General features: G+C 45.0%; 1 protein-coding gene across 1 annotated transcript in view; it reads left to right on the top strand.

Annotated features, from left to right (window-relative positions):
• Window positions 1-203: 203 nt before the first annotated feature.
• Slc49a4 (solute carrier family 49 member 4) overlaps window positions 204-18,654 on the top strand; it is a 77,131-nt gene continuing 58,680 nt past the window's right edge. Inside the window, exon 1 of the mRNA XM_021184805.3 lies at window positions 204-866. Coding sequence (XP_021040464.1) covers window positions 524-866 — 343 coding nt within the window. The 5' untranslated portion in view covers window positions 204-523. The remainder of the gene's footprint in view (window positions 867-18,654) is intronic.

The raw sequence follows: 18,654 nt of genomic DNA, 5'->3' as shown, positions 1-18,654 counted from the left end.
TGTCACTGGATGCGTAAGACACAAAACCAAATGGTTTTCATGATACAATACCCTGAGACCTTACTAAACTTCAGTATCCTGCCCTCTATAATTTCTGCAGTTAGAACCCCAATAAAAACAAAAGTAAGCCTAATATAGAACCCAGCATTGGGATAAGTGACCCGAGGTCAGCGAGTTGTTTATTAGGCACGTGATGTAAACCTGGGCACTTCCTCCAAGCAACCCGCGAGTGACTGACTCAGCCTCCTTCGCTCCAGCCTCCCAGCCTGCCGCGATCTTCCACCCTTTCCACTCGTAAGGTCCCGAGCTTCTCCCCGGGGCATTCCTGGGTTCCCGGCGAGCAGGGTGGACCCCGCCTCGCCTCCTCCCCTCGGGCTCGGGCGGCGCAGGCGCAGCAGACGCGCCCGGGAGGCCCAGGACTAGAGCAGCTCCGGCTCCGACTCCCGCTCCACCCGCCCAGTCAGCTCCCGGCTGGTCTGCGGCCACCGGGACGCGTCGGGCAGGGCCGGCGGGCAGCGTCGCCATGGGCTCGGGTTGGAGCAGCGAGGAGGAGGAGCGGCAGCCGCTGCTGGGGCCGGGGCTCGGGCCTGCGCCGGGGGCTGCGCGCAGGGGCCGGGAGGCGACGGCCGTGCTGCCCGCGGCGGGCCCGAACCCCGGGAGGGTGTACGGGCGCCGCTGGCTGGTGCTGCTGCTCTTCTCGCTCCTCGCGTTCGCCCAGGGCCTGGTCTGGAACACCTGGGGCCCCATCCAGAACTCGGCGCGCCAGGCCTATGGCTTCTCCGGATGGGACATCGCGCTCTTGGTCCTCTGGGGGCCCATAGGCTTCCTGCCCTGCTTCGCGTTCATGTGGCTGCTGGACAAGAGAGGTAAGGGGTCCGGGGCGCCTGCGGGCGTGTCCCTTCTCTGGGAGTTGGCGCCTGCCAGGATCCGGGCCTGCCTGTGTCTCCCTGGGCTTGGTCTAGGGGTTGTGTGAGGTGACCCAGTGTAGCTGGCATCCCATTCCTTACTCGGGAACCCTCTGTCCCCAAAGCGACAAATACGGAGGATGCTTTCCAAGTATCGATGTTTTGTGTTACGCCCTTTATGCCACAATCATCAGATGTAGAAAGCTTTGTATACTGTGGACATCAGAGCGATCCACTGCACTTGCTATGAATGTCTTTGACAACTGACAAAAGTGACTCATGCTTAAATTTCAAAGAGATTTGGGGTGCTGAGGGTGAAAGATCAGAAGAGACCGGTGATGACCAGATGTAAGAGGGTAATGAGCTGGCGTGGTGACTCCAGCCCTGGATGACTGTTGGGAAACTCGGGTCTGACGCTTGGGTTTCTGGAAGGTAGAACCCCAGGTAAACCCAGAGCTTCCGCCTAGGTGACTTTCCAGTTGCGATTTATTACTCTCAGATAAAGATCGCAGATGCAGGAAGACTCTCTTTCAGTTAGGGACTCCAGGCATCTCACTTTGCCAATTGCCAGTGTGATTCTGTGAGATGAAGAAAAGGCCAGAGTGGAAAGAGTCAAGATGTTGAATTATCCCTCCAGAGGATAAATAAACCCCCAGGAGGCCGCTGGGCACGATTTAGACTTCTTAGGTATGAGGTTGGATAATGGTCGGAAACTGCTTTGTTTCTGTTCAGCCTTTTACGAGTTTTGATACAATAGATTCTTTGGGTAGTTTGGGGACATTGGCTTAGTCTACAGGCCTATTGACAAACAGCCATAATCTTAAAACAAGGACATTTATTTATAACCCCTCTGGAAACCGGGAAGTCCAAGATGAAGGGCCAAGCAGAATGCTTATCTGGTGAGCATCGTTCATACAATGCTCATTTCTTGGTAATGTCATAAGGGAAGTGGCCAGGGATCTCTCTGGGGTCTCTCATATAAGGGCAGTAACTTGTCCAGCCCTTGCCCTCAAAAATCTGTTGCATCCCCAGTCTGCCACCGCTTAGTTCAGTCACTTAGCTGGGAGTAGGATTTCAACATAGGAATCTGGGTGAACACAAACATCACCAGCAAAGTAAGAGTGGAACATGGGTTGATATGGAGCTGTGATCATCTGGTGCAACACAGTCCTCTAACTACTGCTGTGGCAAGAACAGAATCCAGCTGTGAGGCTCCCTCTCTTCCTGATGGTACAGGAACCCATGTGGAAGAGACAACAAAACTGATGACTGAATACTTCCATGATCAACTTGAGTACAGATGCTCAGAAAGGGAGGCTAGAGAGTTCTAAGCACTGAAGAGTAGGATCCAAAAGAAAATGAAAGGTACTTTGGTATGTTCTACACTAGCACTCAGTCCTGTGCACTCTTTTGTTATTGTTGTTTTGTTTGGTTTTTGGTTTTTGGAGACAGGGTTTCTCTTTGTAGCCCTGACTGTCCTGAAACTCGATCTGTAGACCAGGCTGGCCTCAAACTCAGAAATCTGCCTGCCTCTGCCTCCCAAGTGCTGAGATTAAAGGTGTGCGACACAACTGCCTGGCACGCTCATTTTTTTTTTTTTTTAAGGAGGTCATTTGGCACACTGGGATGATATTAGAGTTGGGTGACAACCATGATAATGGGTGTAAAAGTCATGAAACTTAAGATATGAAGCTTCAAAAAACAAAACAAAACAAAATAACAACAAAACCTGAGGCAGATAGACTGCATGAATATCAGGTAAGAGCGCTGTAGGCTTAGTGTGTAAGGTTTTTTTTTTTTTTTTTTTTTTTTTGCTGTTTGTTTTTTTTTTTTTTTTTTTTTTTTTTTGGTTTTTCGAGACAGGGTTTCTCTGTGTAGCCCTGGCTGTCCTGGAACTCACTTTGTAGACCAGGCTGGCTTTGAACTCAGAAATCCGCCTGCCTCTGCACCCCCACCCCCTACCCCCTAGTGCTGGGATTAAAGGCGTGCGCCACCACGCCTGGCACGTGTGTGTGTGTGTGTGTGTGTGTGTGTGTGTGTGTATAGTTCTAAAAGGAAGGACTGTGGTGTAACTTGGGTGTGAAGACCCTGCTAGTGGGAAGAGGTGTGTGGTAGAGGAAGGGTATGTTGACTGGTGGAGCTCTTTCTTCCAGGAAGAGCTGGCAGAGAATTCTAACAAGCACTTGGTGTAGGATAAGGTAGAAGAGACCAATTATTAGATGCTGATGTATTTAGTGACTTGAAGCACTGCTTGTCCCATCTGTCTGTTTTTTCAAGTATGACTTCACTTGTCACCTGAAACATTATGACCTGGAGAAATCGCTGAGACAATGGGTCACTGAAACTACCCACTGACTGCCTGGATGGCTTCTGTAAACACCTAGCTTGCTTGACCACCCCACCTCGTGGTTTTGGATAAAAACCGAGAATACAAACGACCTGGGTTTGAAGCATTTCAGGGGCTGTCCTGGCTTCTGCCCACCAGAGGCCCTCATCTCCCTCTCTTCATTGGTGTGGGGTGCTTATTCCAGAACAATTCCTGTAGCACACTGAATGGGGGATTGTTTGTGTGTTTGGGGGCTTTCTGTTTGCTTTAAACTGAGTTACAGATTTTATTTGGATTCATTAATGTTTTCACTGTTAGTTGTTTTTTTTTTTTTTTTTTTTTTTTTTTGTCTTCTGAGTTGAGGAGATGGTTCAGTAGGTAGGAGTGTGTAGTCTCTTCTCTGCCACCTAGCCCCTCTTTTCTTCCAGGTTTCCAAAATGCCTTTCCAGGCTAGAACCCAGGCTGTGATCTGGCCGGACACAACAGGAGTGCTTGCCGTGATTGCAAGTGAACGCGAGTTCAAATCCCTAAGCACCCATGTAAAAGCTGAGCCTGGCATCCGAGACAGGAGGATCCCTTGAGCTCCAGTGAGCTTCAGATTCAGTGGAAGACTATCTTTAAAAAGAAGGTGGAAAGTGATAGAGGAAGACAACCAGTGTACTTCTGTCTACCCATGCACCTGCAAACACAGATGTGCACATCACACACAGACCACACACAGACACACACACACAGACACAGACACACACACACACACACACAACAGAGATGTGCACATCACACACAGACCACACACACACACACACACACACACACACACACAACAGAGATGTGCACATCACACACAGACCACACACACACACACACACACACACACACACACACACACACAACAGAGATGTGCACATCACACACAGACCACACACACACACACACACACACACAACAGAGATGTGCACATCACACACAGACCACACACACACACACACACACACACACACACACACAATAGAGATGTGCACATCACACACAGACCACACACACACACACACACAACAGAGATGTGCACATCACACACAGACCACACACACACACACACACACACAGACACACACAGACACACACACAGACAACAGAGATGTGCACATCACACACAGACCACACACATACACACACACACAGACACACACACACACAGACACACACACACAACAGAGATGTGCACATCACACACAGACCACACACAGACACACACACACACACACACACACAACAGAGATGTGCACATCACACACAGACCACACACACACACACACACACACACACACAGACACACACACACACACAACAGAGATGTGCACATCACACACAGACCACACACAGACACACACACACAGACACACACACACACACACACACACAACAGAGATGTGCACATCACACACAGACCACACACATACACACACACAGACCACACACACACACACACACACACACACGGAGGGAGGGAGGGAGGGAGGGAGGGAGGGAGGGAGAGAGAGAGAGAGAGAGAGCTAAAAAAAAAGTTGGAACAGGCCTAACCATAGCCTTACTAAACTTTTATTTGATTGGTGAGTGAGATACTCTCCATTCTACAATGCAGGATGAACACACCCACCATAACACTGGGTCTCATGGGTATAAACGAAGAGCACAGAACAGAGAAAACCTGACTGTTAACCACAGATTGTTCCTGGACACATTTTTTTAAGTGGTAAAGCAGAGGAGACTTCCTTATGATACTGACTTACTAGAAATCTCCTGTTCAGGAAAGACCGGTCTGTTTGGTGATTTGTCTACTTCCTTAAAGTTTTAATTTAACTTTAGCATGAATGACGCTTAGGCTGGCTAGTTTTTATGTCAACTTAATTCAAGCTGGGGTCATCTGGAAAGAAAGAATCCTTTTAGAGAAAATGCCTTTGTAGGTGTGTGGGGGGGGGGCGGAGAGAGAAAGAGAGAGAAACTGATGTGGGTATAGGGATTCAAACTCCGATCCTCTGCAAGAACTGCAAGAATATATGTTCTAACTGCTGCACCATCTTTCCAGCCCCTGTGGTTCATTTTTTTGGTTGATGATTGATGTGGGAAGGTCCAACCTCCTGGGGACAGTGACACCCTTGGACTGGTGGTCCTGAATGCTATAAGAGAGCAGGCTGAGCAAGCCATGAGAAGCGAGCCAGTAAGCATATTTCCTTCAGGTTTCTGCTTCAGTTCCTGCTTCCAGGTTCCTGAGTTCCTGCCCTGACTTCCCTTAGTGATGGAGTGTGACCTAAAAGTTATAGGCTGAAATGAATCCTTTCCTCTCCAAGCTGCTCTTGGTCATGGTGTTTTTAATTAAGACAATTCAATTTTGGTCTGGTCTGGTCTGTTGGGTTCTAGTATAGAAACTCAGTCCAAAACAGTCCAAATGGAACTGTTCAATGGAACGAATACTTTTAAACTTCTTTTTTCAGTAGTATTTTACTGTTATTTTTTTTTTAAGATTTATTTATTTAATATATGTAAGTACACTTTAGCTGTCTTCACACACTCCAGAAAAGGGCATCAGATCTCATTATGGATGGTTGTGAGCCACCATGTGGTTGCTGGGAATTGAACTCAGGACCTTTGGAAGAGCAGTTAGTGCTCTTAACCGCTGAGCCATCTCTCCAGCCCTTACTGTTCTTTTCTAAGCTTATTCTTCTTGCTTCTGTGCTACAGAATGTTAGTTTCTAGTGTACTATCATGAGTGCATCTATCATCCATGGCTGTCTACATTATTACTATTCCCTTTAGAAAATAAGTTGCTTTGGGGAGTATTTCATAGTTCCTATATCTGTATAGTAAATCTAATTTTGTATTTTCCATTGGTTGAAGCAATAAAAAAAAATGAATTTAAGATTTCTCCCTTGAGCTGGAGAGTGAGTACTAGAGTTTGAGGGTCCGCAGCACACACACCCCACGCACAGATAACCGTCCCCCAGAGTTCTTCCTTTTAGGAATAGTTCTCCTTTTCAGTGAGAGCAGTTAAGACACTTTCCTAATGCTGGTGGTGTCTCAACTGCACCCACCCACAGCAAGTTCTCCCTTTCCGGGGCTTGCTCACTGGGAGGTATGCAGCTCTCATTTGTTAGCGTAGAAGCTCTGTTATCTTTTCTAAAACGGGTGTTGTACTTTCCACCCCTTTCCATTCACCAGCCAGGAAATTGAAGAACATGTTAGTGAGATAATAGTGCCCGGCCTGTGCACCCTGGAAAGCCAACCAGAGAGCGATGAAGGCGCTAGCGATGCTAAGTGAGGTGGGACTGGAGGCTCCCAGAGTCAGTGTCTAGTGAGATGACTGAGAAACAGAGAGGACTGGCAGTGCTTTGGAGGAAAATAAAATAAAGAGCAGTAAAGGAGGAAGGGTGTGCAGTCTGGTGTGATCTTGTGTGTTCCAGTTTATGTAACCTGTCCCACTGGCCTCACATGGAAGGTGTGTTTGAGTGGACGCCTGTGGGAAGAGGGAAAGCTAGCATGTGGGACTAGAATGTCTGGAGAGAGAGAATGGCTGTGGTTGGTCCAGTTTAAACTTATCCCCAACTAGTTTACAAATGAATGAGACTCAGACTATGGTTATTTTACTTGGTTTTGACAACTACTGGGGGGGGTAACCCCTAATCTACTTTCCTAACTGCTGGTCTGAGTATTTCCCCAGCAGTATACCCTGAATACTTGCTGCTGGTTCTGGCTCTGTACTCTCTCCTCTCTCTGCCCCATCCTTCTCTCTTCCCCACTCTCTTCTCTCTGCAACCCCCACCCAGGTAACTCAAAACCCATCTACCTCTAATGGCTCCAGTAATTGGCTGTAGACATTTTTATTTAGCCAATTGTCGTGGTTTGTATATACTTGGCCCAGAGAGTGGCACTGTTAGGAGGTGTGGCCTTGTTGGAGTATGTGTGTCACTGTGGGCGCAGGCTTAAGTCCCTCATTCTAGCTGCCAAGGAGTCAGTCTTCCATTAGCAGCCTTCAGATGATGTAGAACTCTCATCTCAGCTTTGCCTAGATGCTGCCCTGCTCCCACCTTGATGAGAATGGACTGAACCTATAAGCCAGCCCAATTAGACGTTGTCTTTTATAAGACTTGACTTGGTCATGGTGTCTGTTTACAGCAGTAAAACCCTAAGTCAGAAGTTGGTAGGGGAGACTGGGGTATTGCTGTGATAGGCTTGACCATGCTTTTGTTCGGAAGAATGGATTTTGGGACTTTGGATTTGCAAAGCAGTAGAATGCTTTAAATGGGGCTTAATGGGCCATCCTAGAAGGACTATGGAAGACTTTGTTGCTGAGAGTAATTTGAACTGTGCTGACCTAGCCCAAGAGGTTTCAGAAGAGAAGAATTTCAGTGTGTGGCATAGAGGCTGCTTCTGTGGTATTTTGGTGAAGAATGAATGGGCTACTTTTTGTCCTTGTCTGAAGAGTCTACTTGAGGCTAAGGTGAAGAGATTTATATTAATTGCATTGACAAAGGAAGTCTTAAAAAGCCTAGCAAAGACTTTGTTCTTTGGATTAGTCTCATGAAGAACATTTTGAACAAGTGTAGCAAGCTTAGAAAGGAAAAATATAAAATATATGGTTCAAGTATTAAAGGGGCACCAGGAAGTGAAATGGAGCTGAATCCTGTGTTCCAGGAGACAGCAGATTAAGGGAGTAGGACTTTGGGGCAAGATCCTACCCAGCTAAATTTAGATGCAGGGTGTTGGTACACACCTTTAATCCCGGGAGATAAACCAAGCAGATCTAAATTCAAGGCCATGCTGGGACTGTCTCAACTGTTCTAGGAAAGAAAAGCTTAAATCCAGGTGTGGTGGCACACACCTTTTCCCCCCAGGAGATAGGCATGCAAATCTCCAAGTTCAAGGTCAATCTACTGAGCCAGATCCAAGACTGTCAAGCTTAAGAGTTGGAAGACAGAAAGCTCCTGACAGTGTAATAGAACAAGGGGGCCATGTCCCAACTCCTGCAAGCAGCAGAACCCCGCATCTTCTGCCACATGGCTCTGGCTTTAGAATGAAAAATAGAACAGACTATTGGAACAATTGATGCTGATTAACTGGAGTTAAGATATTAGCAGTGATTAAGAAGAAACCAGCATCGCTGAGGTGAAATCTTCTGGGAAGTGTTTTCTGTGAGCACAAAGAAGCTGTGTTCCAGAGATGGCCAAGGTTGTGCCTTGTGCTTCCCCCACACCCCCCCAAGCTCCTTCTCTCTCTCTCTCTCTCTCTCTCTCTCTCTCTCTCACACACACACACACACACACACACACACACACACACAGATTATGAAAGGAATGACTGGCATTTAAGAGAAATGGCATAAAGATTGGGGGTTTGAAATCCCTGTTAGGTATTCGTAAAGACAGTTGAAACTGTCAGTTGGGTGCATAAATATGAAGTTCGGAGATGTGTATAGGAACTGACCGCTGTAGTGGACTTTGACATCTCTGGGCTGGGTTAGATATCTGTGGAGAGTGGTGGAGATTGAGAGCAGGCTCCAGCCTGGATCATTCCAGTACTCAGGAGTTGGGGAAAGAGGAATGGACCCACAAGTGAGGATAGAATGGAGCCTTGGCTTTAGAACATGAAGCTCTTCGGTGTCATTTGAAAGAATGGCCTCACAGGAGTACCATGGTTAGGTAAGAATGATGTGGGAAAGAAACATTGGAGAGATAGTGAGTGCAGGTGTTGCTTTCAGAAGTCATACCATTAAGGGAAAAGGGAACTTGAACAAGAGCTAGAGGGAATGTAGCCACTAAGAATTTTCTTCTTTTAAGTAAAAGAACTTAAAGCATATTTTATTGATACAGGAGCCAGTGGATACATGAAGAAGAGGGAAATGGATGCTGGGAGGAGAGAGAGGAATTGAACGTAACTGTGCTTTAGTATCTGTATGATGAGATGCAGTATTCACAGATAGACTGGTTGGCCTTTGGAGCCTTGACAACTAATGCTTACTGTAACAGAAGACAAGAAGATGTCTACCAAAAAGATGCAGGTGATAGGTGGTGGTAGCTCATGGGGCTTATTTTGCCCTGTGTCTCACTCAGAAAATCAGAAACAAAATTATTCCTTGATAAATGAGATAAGGGATTGGAGAAATGATAACTTACGGAATGCTTTCTGGGGAACTGCAGGACATATTGATTAGAAGTTGGTGGTTGGGTTGTTTCAGCATTGAATCAACCAACTTTAAATGGCTGATTATTAATTTGGTGTGAGATGAGTCTGCATGAGTTTCCATATGATCACCACCTTGTTCTATTGGGCATGTCTAGTTTGGCAAGAGCAGACCTGTGCTTTTATGCATATGTACACTGTGTGTGTGTGTTTCACTAGGATAATAGGACCAAAAAAAGTCTCTGTGGAGAATAAAGGGTTATGTTGAAAGTGATATAAAAAGCTGTGTCAAGAACAAAAGAAGGAATCCTTAGGTAAATAAGAAAACTAGTAACTTCCTAATTTTTATTCTTTTTCTTAATTTTTAAGATTTATTTTTATTATTTTATGCGTCTGTGTCTGTATACCCATTTGTGTGCTAGGTGCCTGAGGAGGTGGTGAGCCTTCATGTGGATGGATACTGGGAGTCTTTCACGGGAACCAGTGCCCTTAGCCACTGGTCCAGCTCTTCAGTCCCATTTATTACTCTTTATAAGATTAAAAATTTTCTTCTCATGGTTGTTAGTGTACAAGAGGGAATACGTGGGAAAGAGAGGTCCTGATTGCAAAGCCAGATGCTTGTAATTCAGATGGGCATGGATGTGATTTTGTAAAAATGGGGGCAGAATGTAAACCAAGAATGTAACAAGGAGATGGTTGTCTTACGTAGGGCTTCTATTACTGTGATGAAACACCACAACCAAAAGCAGTTTGTGGAGCAAAGTGTTTATTTAGCTTACATATTACAAGTCTATTAAGGAAACCCAAGGCAGGAAGTCAAAATAGGGCAGGAACCTAGAGGCAGGAGCTGATGCAGAGGCCATGGAGGAATGCTGCTTACTGGCTTAAAAATCATGGGCCTCCATCCTGCCTTTTGGTGTGGTCATCTATATTCTGTACTGTTAAATATTGGAAGTCTGTAATTTGCTTTTTTTTTTTTTTTGACTTTTGCAGAGGGTTACAATTAAGAAATTTTCTTGAGTCTTGGAAGAGACATTTAAAATCGTTGAAACTGTGAAAGACTCTGGGCGATTTTGAAGTTGGACTAAATGTGTTTTGCATTATGATATTGCTGTGAGACTATGGGTGCCAGGGAGTGCAGTGTGGCGGCTTGACTCGGGGGGGCCCCTCCCTGCCCATAGGCCCAGGTCTTTGAACACTTGGATAGTTGGTGGTGGAGGAAGTGTGTCAGTGGGGACGAGCTTTGAGAGTTTAAGGTCTGTTCCACTTGCAGTCTGCCCTCTGCTTCATGCTTGCTGTATAGATACCTGGTATCTCCCCTCTAGAACCATAAACCAGACCAGTCCTTCCTTCTGCGAGTTAGTTGCCTTGGTTGTGGTATTTTATCACAGCACAGAAAGTAACTAGTGGAGCCTGATGGGGGAGATTCAGGAACTGATTTTCACAAAGCATCAGAAAAGCACACAAAGACAATGAGCGACTGGGCACCGCAGTGGTCCTGGTGATGGCTTCAGCTGACTCCCTGGAGAGGAGCGGTGCAAAGTCAGAGAAGCCGCCATTTTCCTAAGTTGAAGACTTGGTTATTGTAGCTGTTTGTGTTCTAGTGATAACTATGTTCTCCCCAAAACTGTTTGCACTGCACGTAGCTTCTGGGAACCTGCCCCCAGTTGGTTCTGATTGGTAAATAAAGATGCTAGCAGTCAATGGCTGGGGAGGGCAGACAGAGGTGGCGGGACTTTAGGATTCTCGGGTTTGGGACCGGGAGAAGAGGAAGAAGATTGAGATGCCAGGAGAAGGTGAAGCAGAAGAGAGACGCCATGCCTGAGATGAGTGCAGGACAGAGAGGCATGGCCACCATGTGAAGGAGCTGGGAGAGTGAGGCCTGGTTGCTGCTGGATCCAGAGCAGCCTAGAAAGGACATAGAATTAGTAAGTAATAACTCGGGATTCACTGCGTGGAGGTTAGGCAGTGGCCCAGCTATCGAGCTGCTTAAGGCGTATTTCAAATATAAAGGCTGAGTGTGTGTTTTTCATTCAGGAACATAAAGCACTGAGGCGAGTACTGAACCTGCTGTTGGGATTTATTTATGAAATATTTAATACAACAGATTATGAATTTAGAGTTAGCAATGTAGCCTATTTGGCAGGATGCCCACCCATCATGCCAGATGCCCTGACTTTCATCCCCAGCATCCCCTAAGCCAGAATAGTGGTACCCAGACCTGTAATCCCAACCACCGGCGGTGGACAGAAGGACTAGGAGTTCAAGGTTGTCCACTGTCTCATTTGGCTCTTGGTCTACCTGGATTCCATGAAACCATCTCAAAATGACAGGGTAGTTATAAAATGGCGTATTATTAGGCTAGCAAGATGGCTCAGTGAGCAAGGGCACTTGCTGCCATGTTTGACAACCTGAGTTTGATTCCCAGAACCCACGTGGTGATAATAACTCCTGTAAGTTTTCCTCTGATGTTCACAGTTGTTCACACACACAAATGTCCAAAAAAAAAAAAAGAAAAATCTTTAAAGGAAAATCAAAGAGACCAGCAAAAAGAATTCTTAGGTACAGTAAGTACTAAAGAGGAAGCCCCAGAGAAAGAAAATTCTAGAGCTACGAGAGGTGTTTTGTCTGAAAATTTTTCCAAAGGCTAGACAAAACAAAGCAGAAACCCTCTAAAAGAGAAGGCAGGAAGAAAGGTCCTAAAGCCCCTACGTGGCTTGTCCCTGTGACAGCCAGGATGGGGGATCTTCTAAAGTGTACCCATGTGTATTTAAGAAGATGGAAGGAAGCTTGACTGTGTTAAGACAAATATAGAATGCATTGAAAGGCCAGCATTAAACTCCTAGTGTTGAAAAGTTTAATTAGTATCTCATTTTTAATTTCTTAACTTAGATTTTAAAAAATTCTAGTACTGGGGCTCAGTGATTTGTGAAACCATTTTATTTTTTACTTATTTCTTTATTTTTTACTTATTGCCATCTCATCTTGCTCACTGCCCCCTCCTGGTCACCCCCTCCCACAACTCTTCCCCCCTCCCCTTCTTCTGAGTGGGTGGGGGCTCCCTGAGTGTCTCCCCACCATAACATATGAAGTCTCTGGGAGGCTAGGCGCATCTTTTCCCACTGAGGCCAGACAAGGCAGCCTAGCTTGATGAACATATCCCACATAACAGGCAACAGTTTTTGGAATAGCCCATAGTTGTTCAGGACCCACATGAAGGCCAAGCTGCACATCTGTTACATATGTAAGGGGAGGCCTAGGCACAGCCTGTGTTTGTCCTTTGGTTGGTGGTTCAATCTCTGAGAGCCCCAAGGGTCCAGGTTAGTTGACTGTTGGTCTTCCTTTTGGCGTTCCTATCCCGTTTGGGCCACCAAGACTTCCCCAACTCTTCCATAATAGTAGTCCCTAAGCTCCAGCCACTGTTTGTCTGTGGGTGTCTGCATCTGTCTGAGTCAGCTGCTAGGTAGAACCTCTCAGAGGACAGCCATGCTAGACTCCTGTCTGCAAGCATAACAGAGTATCATTAACAGTGTCAGGGATTGGTGTGTTTGCCCATGGACAGTCGGCTGAGACCATTTAAAATGTCCTAATATACAAGTGGTTGGAATCTCAGGAGAAGAAGAGCAAGATAAAGTGTAGATAAAATGTGGTGACAGAAAAAAAATGTTTTGAAGAAATAATGGAAGAAAACTTTTCAAGCCTGATTTGATCTCTATCCTGCATATCTAGGAATCCCAGCAGAAGCAACATGGATAAAATTATATCAAAACATATAATCATATCGACATCAAAGCATATAATCATATCGCTCAAGGCCAGTGATAAAGAGAATCTTAAAATGCACGAGAAAAGGAAGACTGGAGAGCTTTGAGACAGAAGCATTAGCGTGCTTAGGAAGTGGCCGTGGGAGCAACATCCTAAGTGGGGATTCACTGTAGGCAGACAAGGCAGAGAGTGCCTTGGAGGAGAGGGTGGGTCCCAGTGGTCGTGCTGAGCCCTCCAGAAGGCACAGCCAGTGGGGAGCTTTCAGACTTAGAGATTTCAGAGACGTTGGATTAAAGGATATATAGATGTGTATATAGACATGGAGTGGGTAAGGATGATCTGTGGATTTTGGATCTTGGTGTCACTGTTATAAGCAGGATAAGCAGGCAGTGTCATTATCCTGATACTATCTGTGGTTGACTGGGGCGATGGCAGAAGAGAGGCTTGGCAGCAAGCAGGCTTGTCTTCCCTCCACCTCAGGAAGGAGAGGCCCAGGTCAACCATGCGCTCACTCAAGAACTTTGCCTCGGCAGCTCTGTTCTTGAGTTAATTTCGTCTGGATTCTTCGTTTCTATTTTATTAAATACTTTGTCCTAGTTAGGGTTTTACTGCTGTGAACAGACACCATGACCAAGGCAAGTCTTATAAAAACAACATTTAATTGGGGCTGGCTTACAGGTTCAGAGGTTCAGTCCATTATCATCAAGGCATCAAGGTGGGAGCATGGCAGTATCCAGGCAGGCATGGCACAGGAGGAGCTGAGAGTTCTGTCTTCATCCAAAGGCTGCTAGTGGAAGACTGACTTCCAGGCAACTAGGGTGAGGATCTTATACCCACACCCACAGTGACACACCCATTCCAACCAGGTCACACCTATTCCAACAAGGCCACACCTTCAGATGATGCCACTCCCTGGTCCAAGGATATACAAACCATCACATACTTGTACTTTTCTTTTAAAAAAAGATTTATTATTATTATATCTAAGTACACTGTAGCTGTCTTCAGACACATCAGAAGAGGGTGTTGGAAAACTTATTATGGGTGGTTATGAGCCACCATGTGTTTGCTGGGATTTGAACTCAGGACCTTCAGAGGAGCAGTTAGTGCTCTAAACAGCCGAGTCGTCTCTTCAGCCCCTGTACTTTTCTTTAGTGTAATTACAGACATCTCTAAATTTTCTTATAAAAAGATTTGTTTTCCTTTTATGTGTGTGGATATTTTGTCTGTATTTTACAGACATGTTTGCTGTGGGAGTGTGTTCTACCAAACTCGTCATTACATGCTTTTCTTTCTCATCACATACTGTGATCGCCTGAGGGCCGTTCATATGTAGGTTTTATTTTTCTCTTAAGTGTGTTCACTGGGTCCTTTATTGTGCCTCTCCCCCTGAGATGACTTGATATCTCTCTGATTAAATGGAATTCGAGTCCTGCCTTGTTGAGGTACAAGGGACTGGAAGAAAGTATTCCATTCAAGGCTGAGAGTCTAAGTGGAATAGGTTAAGTAACCCTTGGCAACAATTAAACAAAAAGCCTGCTTCTAGTTTCTCTGTTTGTATAACTATATCCATCCAAAATTGCTTCAATGATGAGCTTTTCAGAGGCTCCTCATTCTTACACTTATATAAGCTATTATAGCATCATATATTTGATTAAAAGCACCCTGCGTAGAAGAGTCCTGGGCAGTGGCAATGGGTTATCTGGACCACACGGCACAGCCAGTGCCCCACTGCCTCTTGGCTGCCTCTACAATTATAAGCAGAATCCATAAGAGGAAGATAAGCCTTGTGCACAATATAAACTATAAAGCTCTGTCTGGTATCTCATTGGGTGCCCAGAATAACTGAAAACAAGTACTGTCCTGCAGTTTTAGGGTATTTATGGCCGTGTGTGTATTTCCCATTAATTACACCATTTCCTGTGGCTAAACTGCCATTTCCAAGCCTGTATATTGCTAGTAGAAGCAGTAATGAGCAGTATGTATGCATTCCTTGTTACCAGGAAGCACAATTCTCTGTGGCATTCCTTCTGCCAAATTGCATTAATCATATTCAGATTATATAAGAATATTATAAAGTTTGCCCCATTCATATCACAGAGTATTCTCAGTGTGGCATTTATGTGCCTGATCTGGATCTTAAATTTATTTCCCTGTGATGTTTGTTCTGCATAATCATCGTTTTGTTGACTTTCCGTTTCCTTCAAGCCAAGAAGAAATTTGAAAATCAAACACTTAGCCATCTACCCTCTACTAATTTTTTTTTTCTGAAAAGGAAAACATTTCATTAATTGTTTAGCTCTGTTTTCTCTGTGGCATGGTTTCTAATGTTGAATTTGGGACTATTTGAAAGAATTTGGGGCTACCTGTATCATGACTTACTTGAGTCACCTGAGTGATGTGGCTGCCACAGACATAAGGTAATAGTAGTTCAGTATAGACAGAAGAACGGCATTCCAAACATGGGCAGATGCAGCGCCATTATATCGTTCATTATGTATTCACACTGCAGGTGTGAATACACTCAGCTATCATGCGTATTTCTAGTTACCGTGCCTTCTCTTTCAATCTGTTCCTGGGACAAATACCATGCCCAAAAGCATCTTAGGGGAGGAAAGGATTGATTTGACTCATAATTCCAAGTAACAGTTCATTCATTGTTAAAGGGAAGCCAGGACCGGAACTTGAAGCAGGAACCTTGGAGGAAAGCTGCTGATGGGGTCACTCTTTGGCTCATGGTTCCTTATGTAATCCCGGACCAGGGAAAGGTTGCTGGACCCTCCTAAACCAATTAACAATCTAGACAATGCCGCTGTCCCCTGAATCTGATCTGGACAGTCCCTCAGTTAAGACTCCCTGCTCTGGGACTCCAGGCTGTGTCAAGTTGACCCTTGCCCTTTTATGTGCCTGGCCATTGGCACACATTTGAAAATAAGTGATCATATTAAGAATACAAAGGAGCCGGGCGTGGTGGCGCACGCCTTTAATCCCACCACTCGGGAGGCAGAGGCAGGCGGATTTCTGAGTTCGAGGCCAGCCTGGTATACAAAGTGAGTTCCAGGACAGCCAAGGCTACACAGAGAAACCCTGCCTCAAAAAACCAAAAAAAAAAAAAAAAAAAAAAATACAAAGGGGGGCTGGTGAGATGGCTCAGTGGGTAAGAGCACCCGACTGCTCTTCCGAAGGTCAGGAGTTCAAATCTCAGCAACCACATGGTGGCTCACAACCATCCGTAACGAGATCTGACTCTCTCTTCTGGAGTGTCTGAAGACAGCTACAGTGTACTTACATATAATTAAAAAAAAAAAAAAAAGAATACAAAGGAAAATCTACCTGGTATATAGTTTTTTCTGAAGTCCTGAGGGATGATTTAAATGGAAAAAAAAATTTTTTTAACTTGTCAGGCACGGTAACATACATCTTTAATGCCAGTACCCATGAGGCAGAGGCAGGTGGATTTCTGTGCGTTCAAGGTTAACTTGGTAAACACAGCAAATTCTTGGCCAGCCAGAGCTGTAAAATGTCTTCATTTTTCCCCCTGATTTTCATTATTACTTTGTTTGTGTGTGTGTGCATGTGTGTGTGTGTGTGTGTGTGTGTGTGTGTTTATGTATGTATGATAGGGGTGTTGTGTTAACTTTTCCTGGGGAGGATACAAGTTGATATCCAGTAACCCCAGATGGGCACCGAAATCAGACCAAAGTATGATTTCACCAAAGTTCAACTTGGTGACCAGTGAACTTACTAAATTTTCTTATAGAGTACAAAGATTTACTGGCAGAATCGCGGTGACACCCAGGCAGATGCATCACCATAAGGGCCTACCCCGTGGTTGAGGAGCCTCATGGAGTTCTGATGTAATAACTTTCTACTTCCTATAGAGCCTAGCCTAGCCCAAGGTGGGGCTGTTTCCGGTTGGTCCTTTCTTCAGCAACAGTTAATTTTAAATATGCCTTGACTAGCTCAAAAGCTGGGCATAATCAAAGGAGGTCTAATCCTCTGCGTGACTAGCATATATTTCCCTCCAGTACTCCTGGTCAACACCTTCTAAATCTATGTTTTATCTTTGCTGCCCTGTTACCTTCTGGGTAGCCCCCTCCACAGGGCCACTTTCCCTTTCCACCTACATTTTGGATGAATTTTCTTCTGCAGCTCTAAATCCGATCTGTCTCCCTCTGAGACGTGGCAATCCTTCCTCTCCCCCAGTTCCTGCCCTTGCAAATTCCCAGGTCCTGCCTGCTCAGTCTACCTACTCAGACTTTGGCTGTATGGCAATTCTTTATTACCAATTAAATCCAGCTGGGAGTGGAGACCCTCAGCATCTGGGAGACAGCATTAGAACCAATCCCTAACAATTAACCAGGACCAAAGACTTCATCCATATATTGATCTGCTAGTTGCCATGGCTACAGGACACTTTTCAAGAATGACATGTTGTTATAAAGAGGTAAAAAGTTAATACAGTGTGTGTGTGTGAGAGAGAGAGAGAGATTGAAATTGGTTGATTGATTGATTGATTGACTGACTGATTTATGGAGTTTAGAAAACACTTTTCAGGAGTTCATTCTTTCTTTCCATCAGAAGTTCCAGGGATTGATCTCAGACTCTCAGGCTTACACAGCAGGAGGTTTACCTCTATGTCATCTTGCTTGCTTCTGATTTTAATTTTTTTATGGTATCATTTAATATATATATATATTAATATATATATATGAGGTCAGAAGAGGTATTAGAATTGAGTAATACTGTTCTTACTCTCAGAGTCACACAAAAAACCCACAAGAACAAAACAAAAGTAAGCTAGCTGTGCAGTTTCTCTGTATACAAAGGCATATCACCAAGATGGACTAGCAAGTTACGGTGGGCGTAGATGCCTCTGCATCTTTTATCTCTAACACAGAGCATTTGGCTGTTCCTCATTGTGGAAGGTTCACCTCACAGTCCACTCTCAGCTGACTGATGTGGAAGGTGGAAGGAAAGGAAAAATCAGAACCACAGAGTTAGGTTACCCTAAAGTCCATGCTCCACCGTGAAAGCAGTTACGTGAAGTTTTAATAGTTTCACAGAACAAAGAAAGTTATAAATCAAGACAAGTTTAAAATACATTGGTAGGTACACCAGAGAGTCAGGTACAACAAGATGGGGGAGCTATTCTATAGGAGTGGATGCTATTTGATGACATTCTTAGCTTTAGCATGGGCAGAAGCTAGTGGTCTGCTAAGTCAATAGATTCTAAGAGGTTTTTATGTATTATCACAAGAACTTAGTTGCAATACAGACTGGGGTAAGCAGTGGGTGTTCCAGAAGCTAAAAGTAGCCCAAGATAAGGTAATTAGCCTCAGAACCTGCAAAATCCTAGCCTCCCCATCAGTCTCCACAGACCAGACTCCTTCCAGGAGTCTTTCAGTTTGTAGCCAGACGTGGCTTCTTTTCAGGAATTTTCACTCACAGGAGGAGAGGTGCCATGGGCTGAACCCAGTCGGA

The sequence above is a fragment of the Mus caroli genome, unplaced genomic scaffold, assembly GCF_978045245.1.
Source record: "Mus caroli unplaced genomic scaffold, Mus_caroli_1 scaffold_17, whole genome shotgun sequence".
NCBI classification, from domain to species: domain Eukaryota; kingdom Metazoa; phylum Chordata; class Mammalia; order Rodentia; family Muridae; genus Mus; species Mus caroli.
This window is presented reverse-complemented; position numbering and strand designations above follow the sequence as displayed.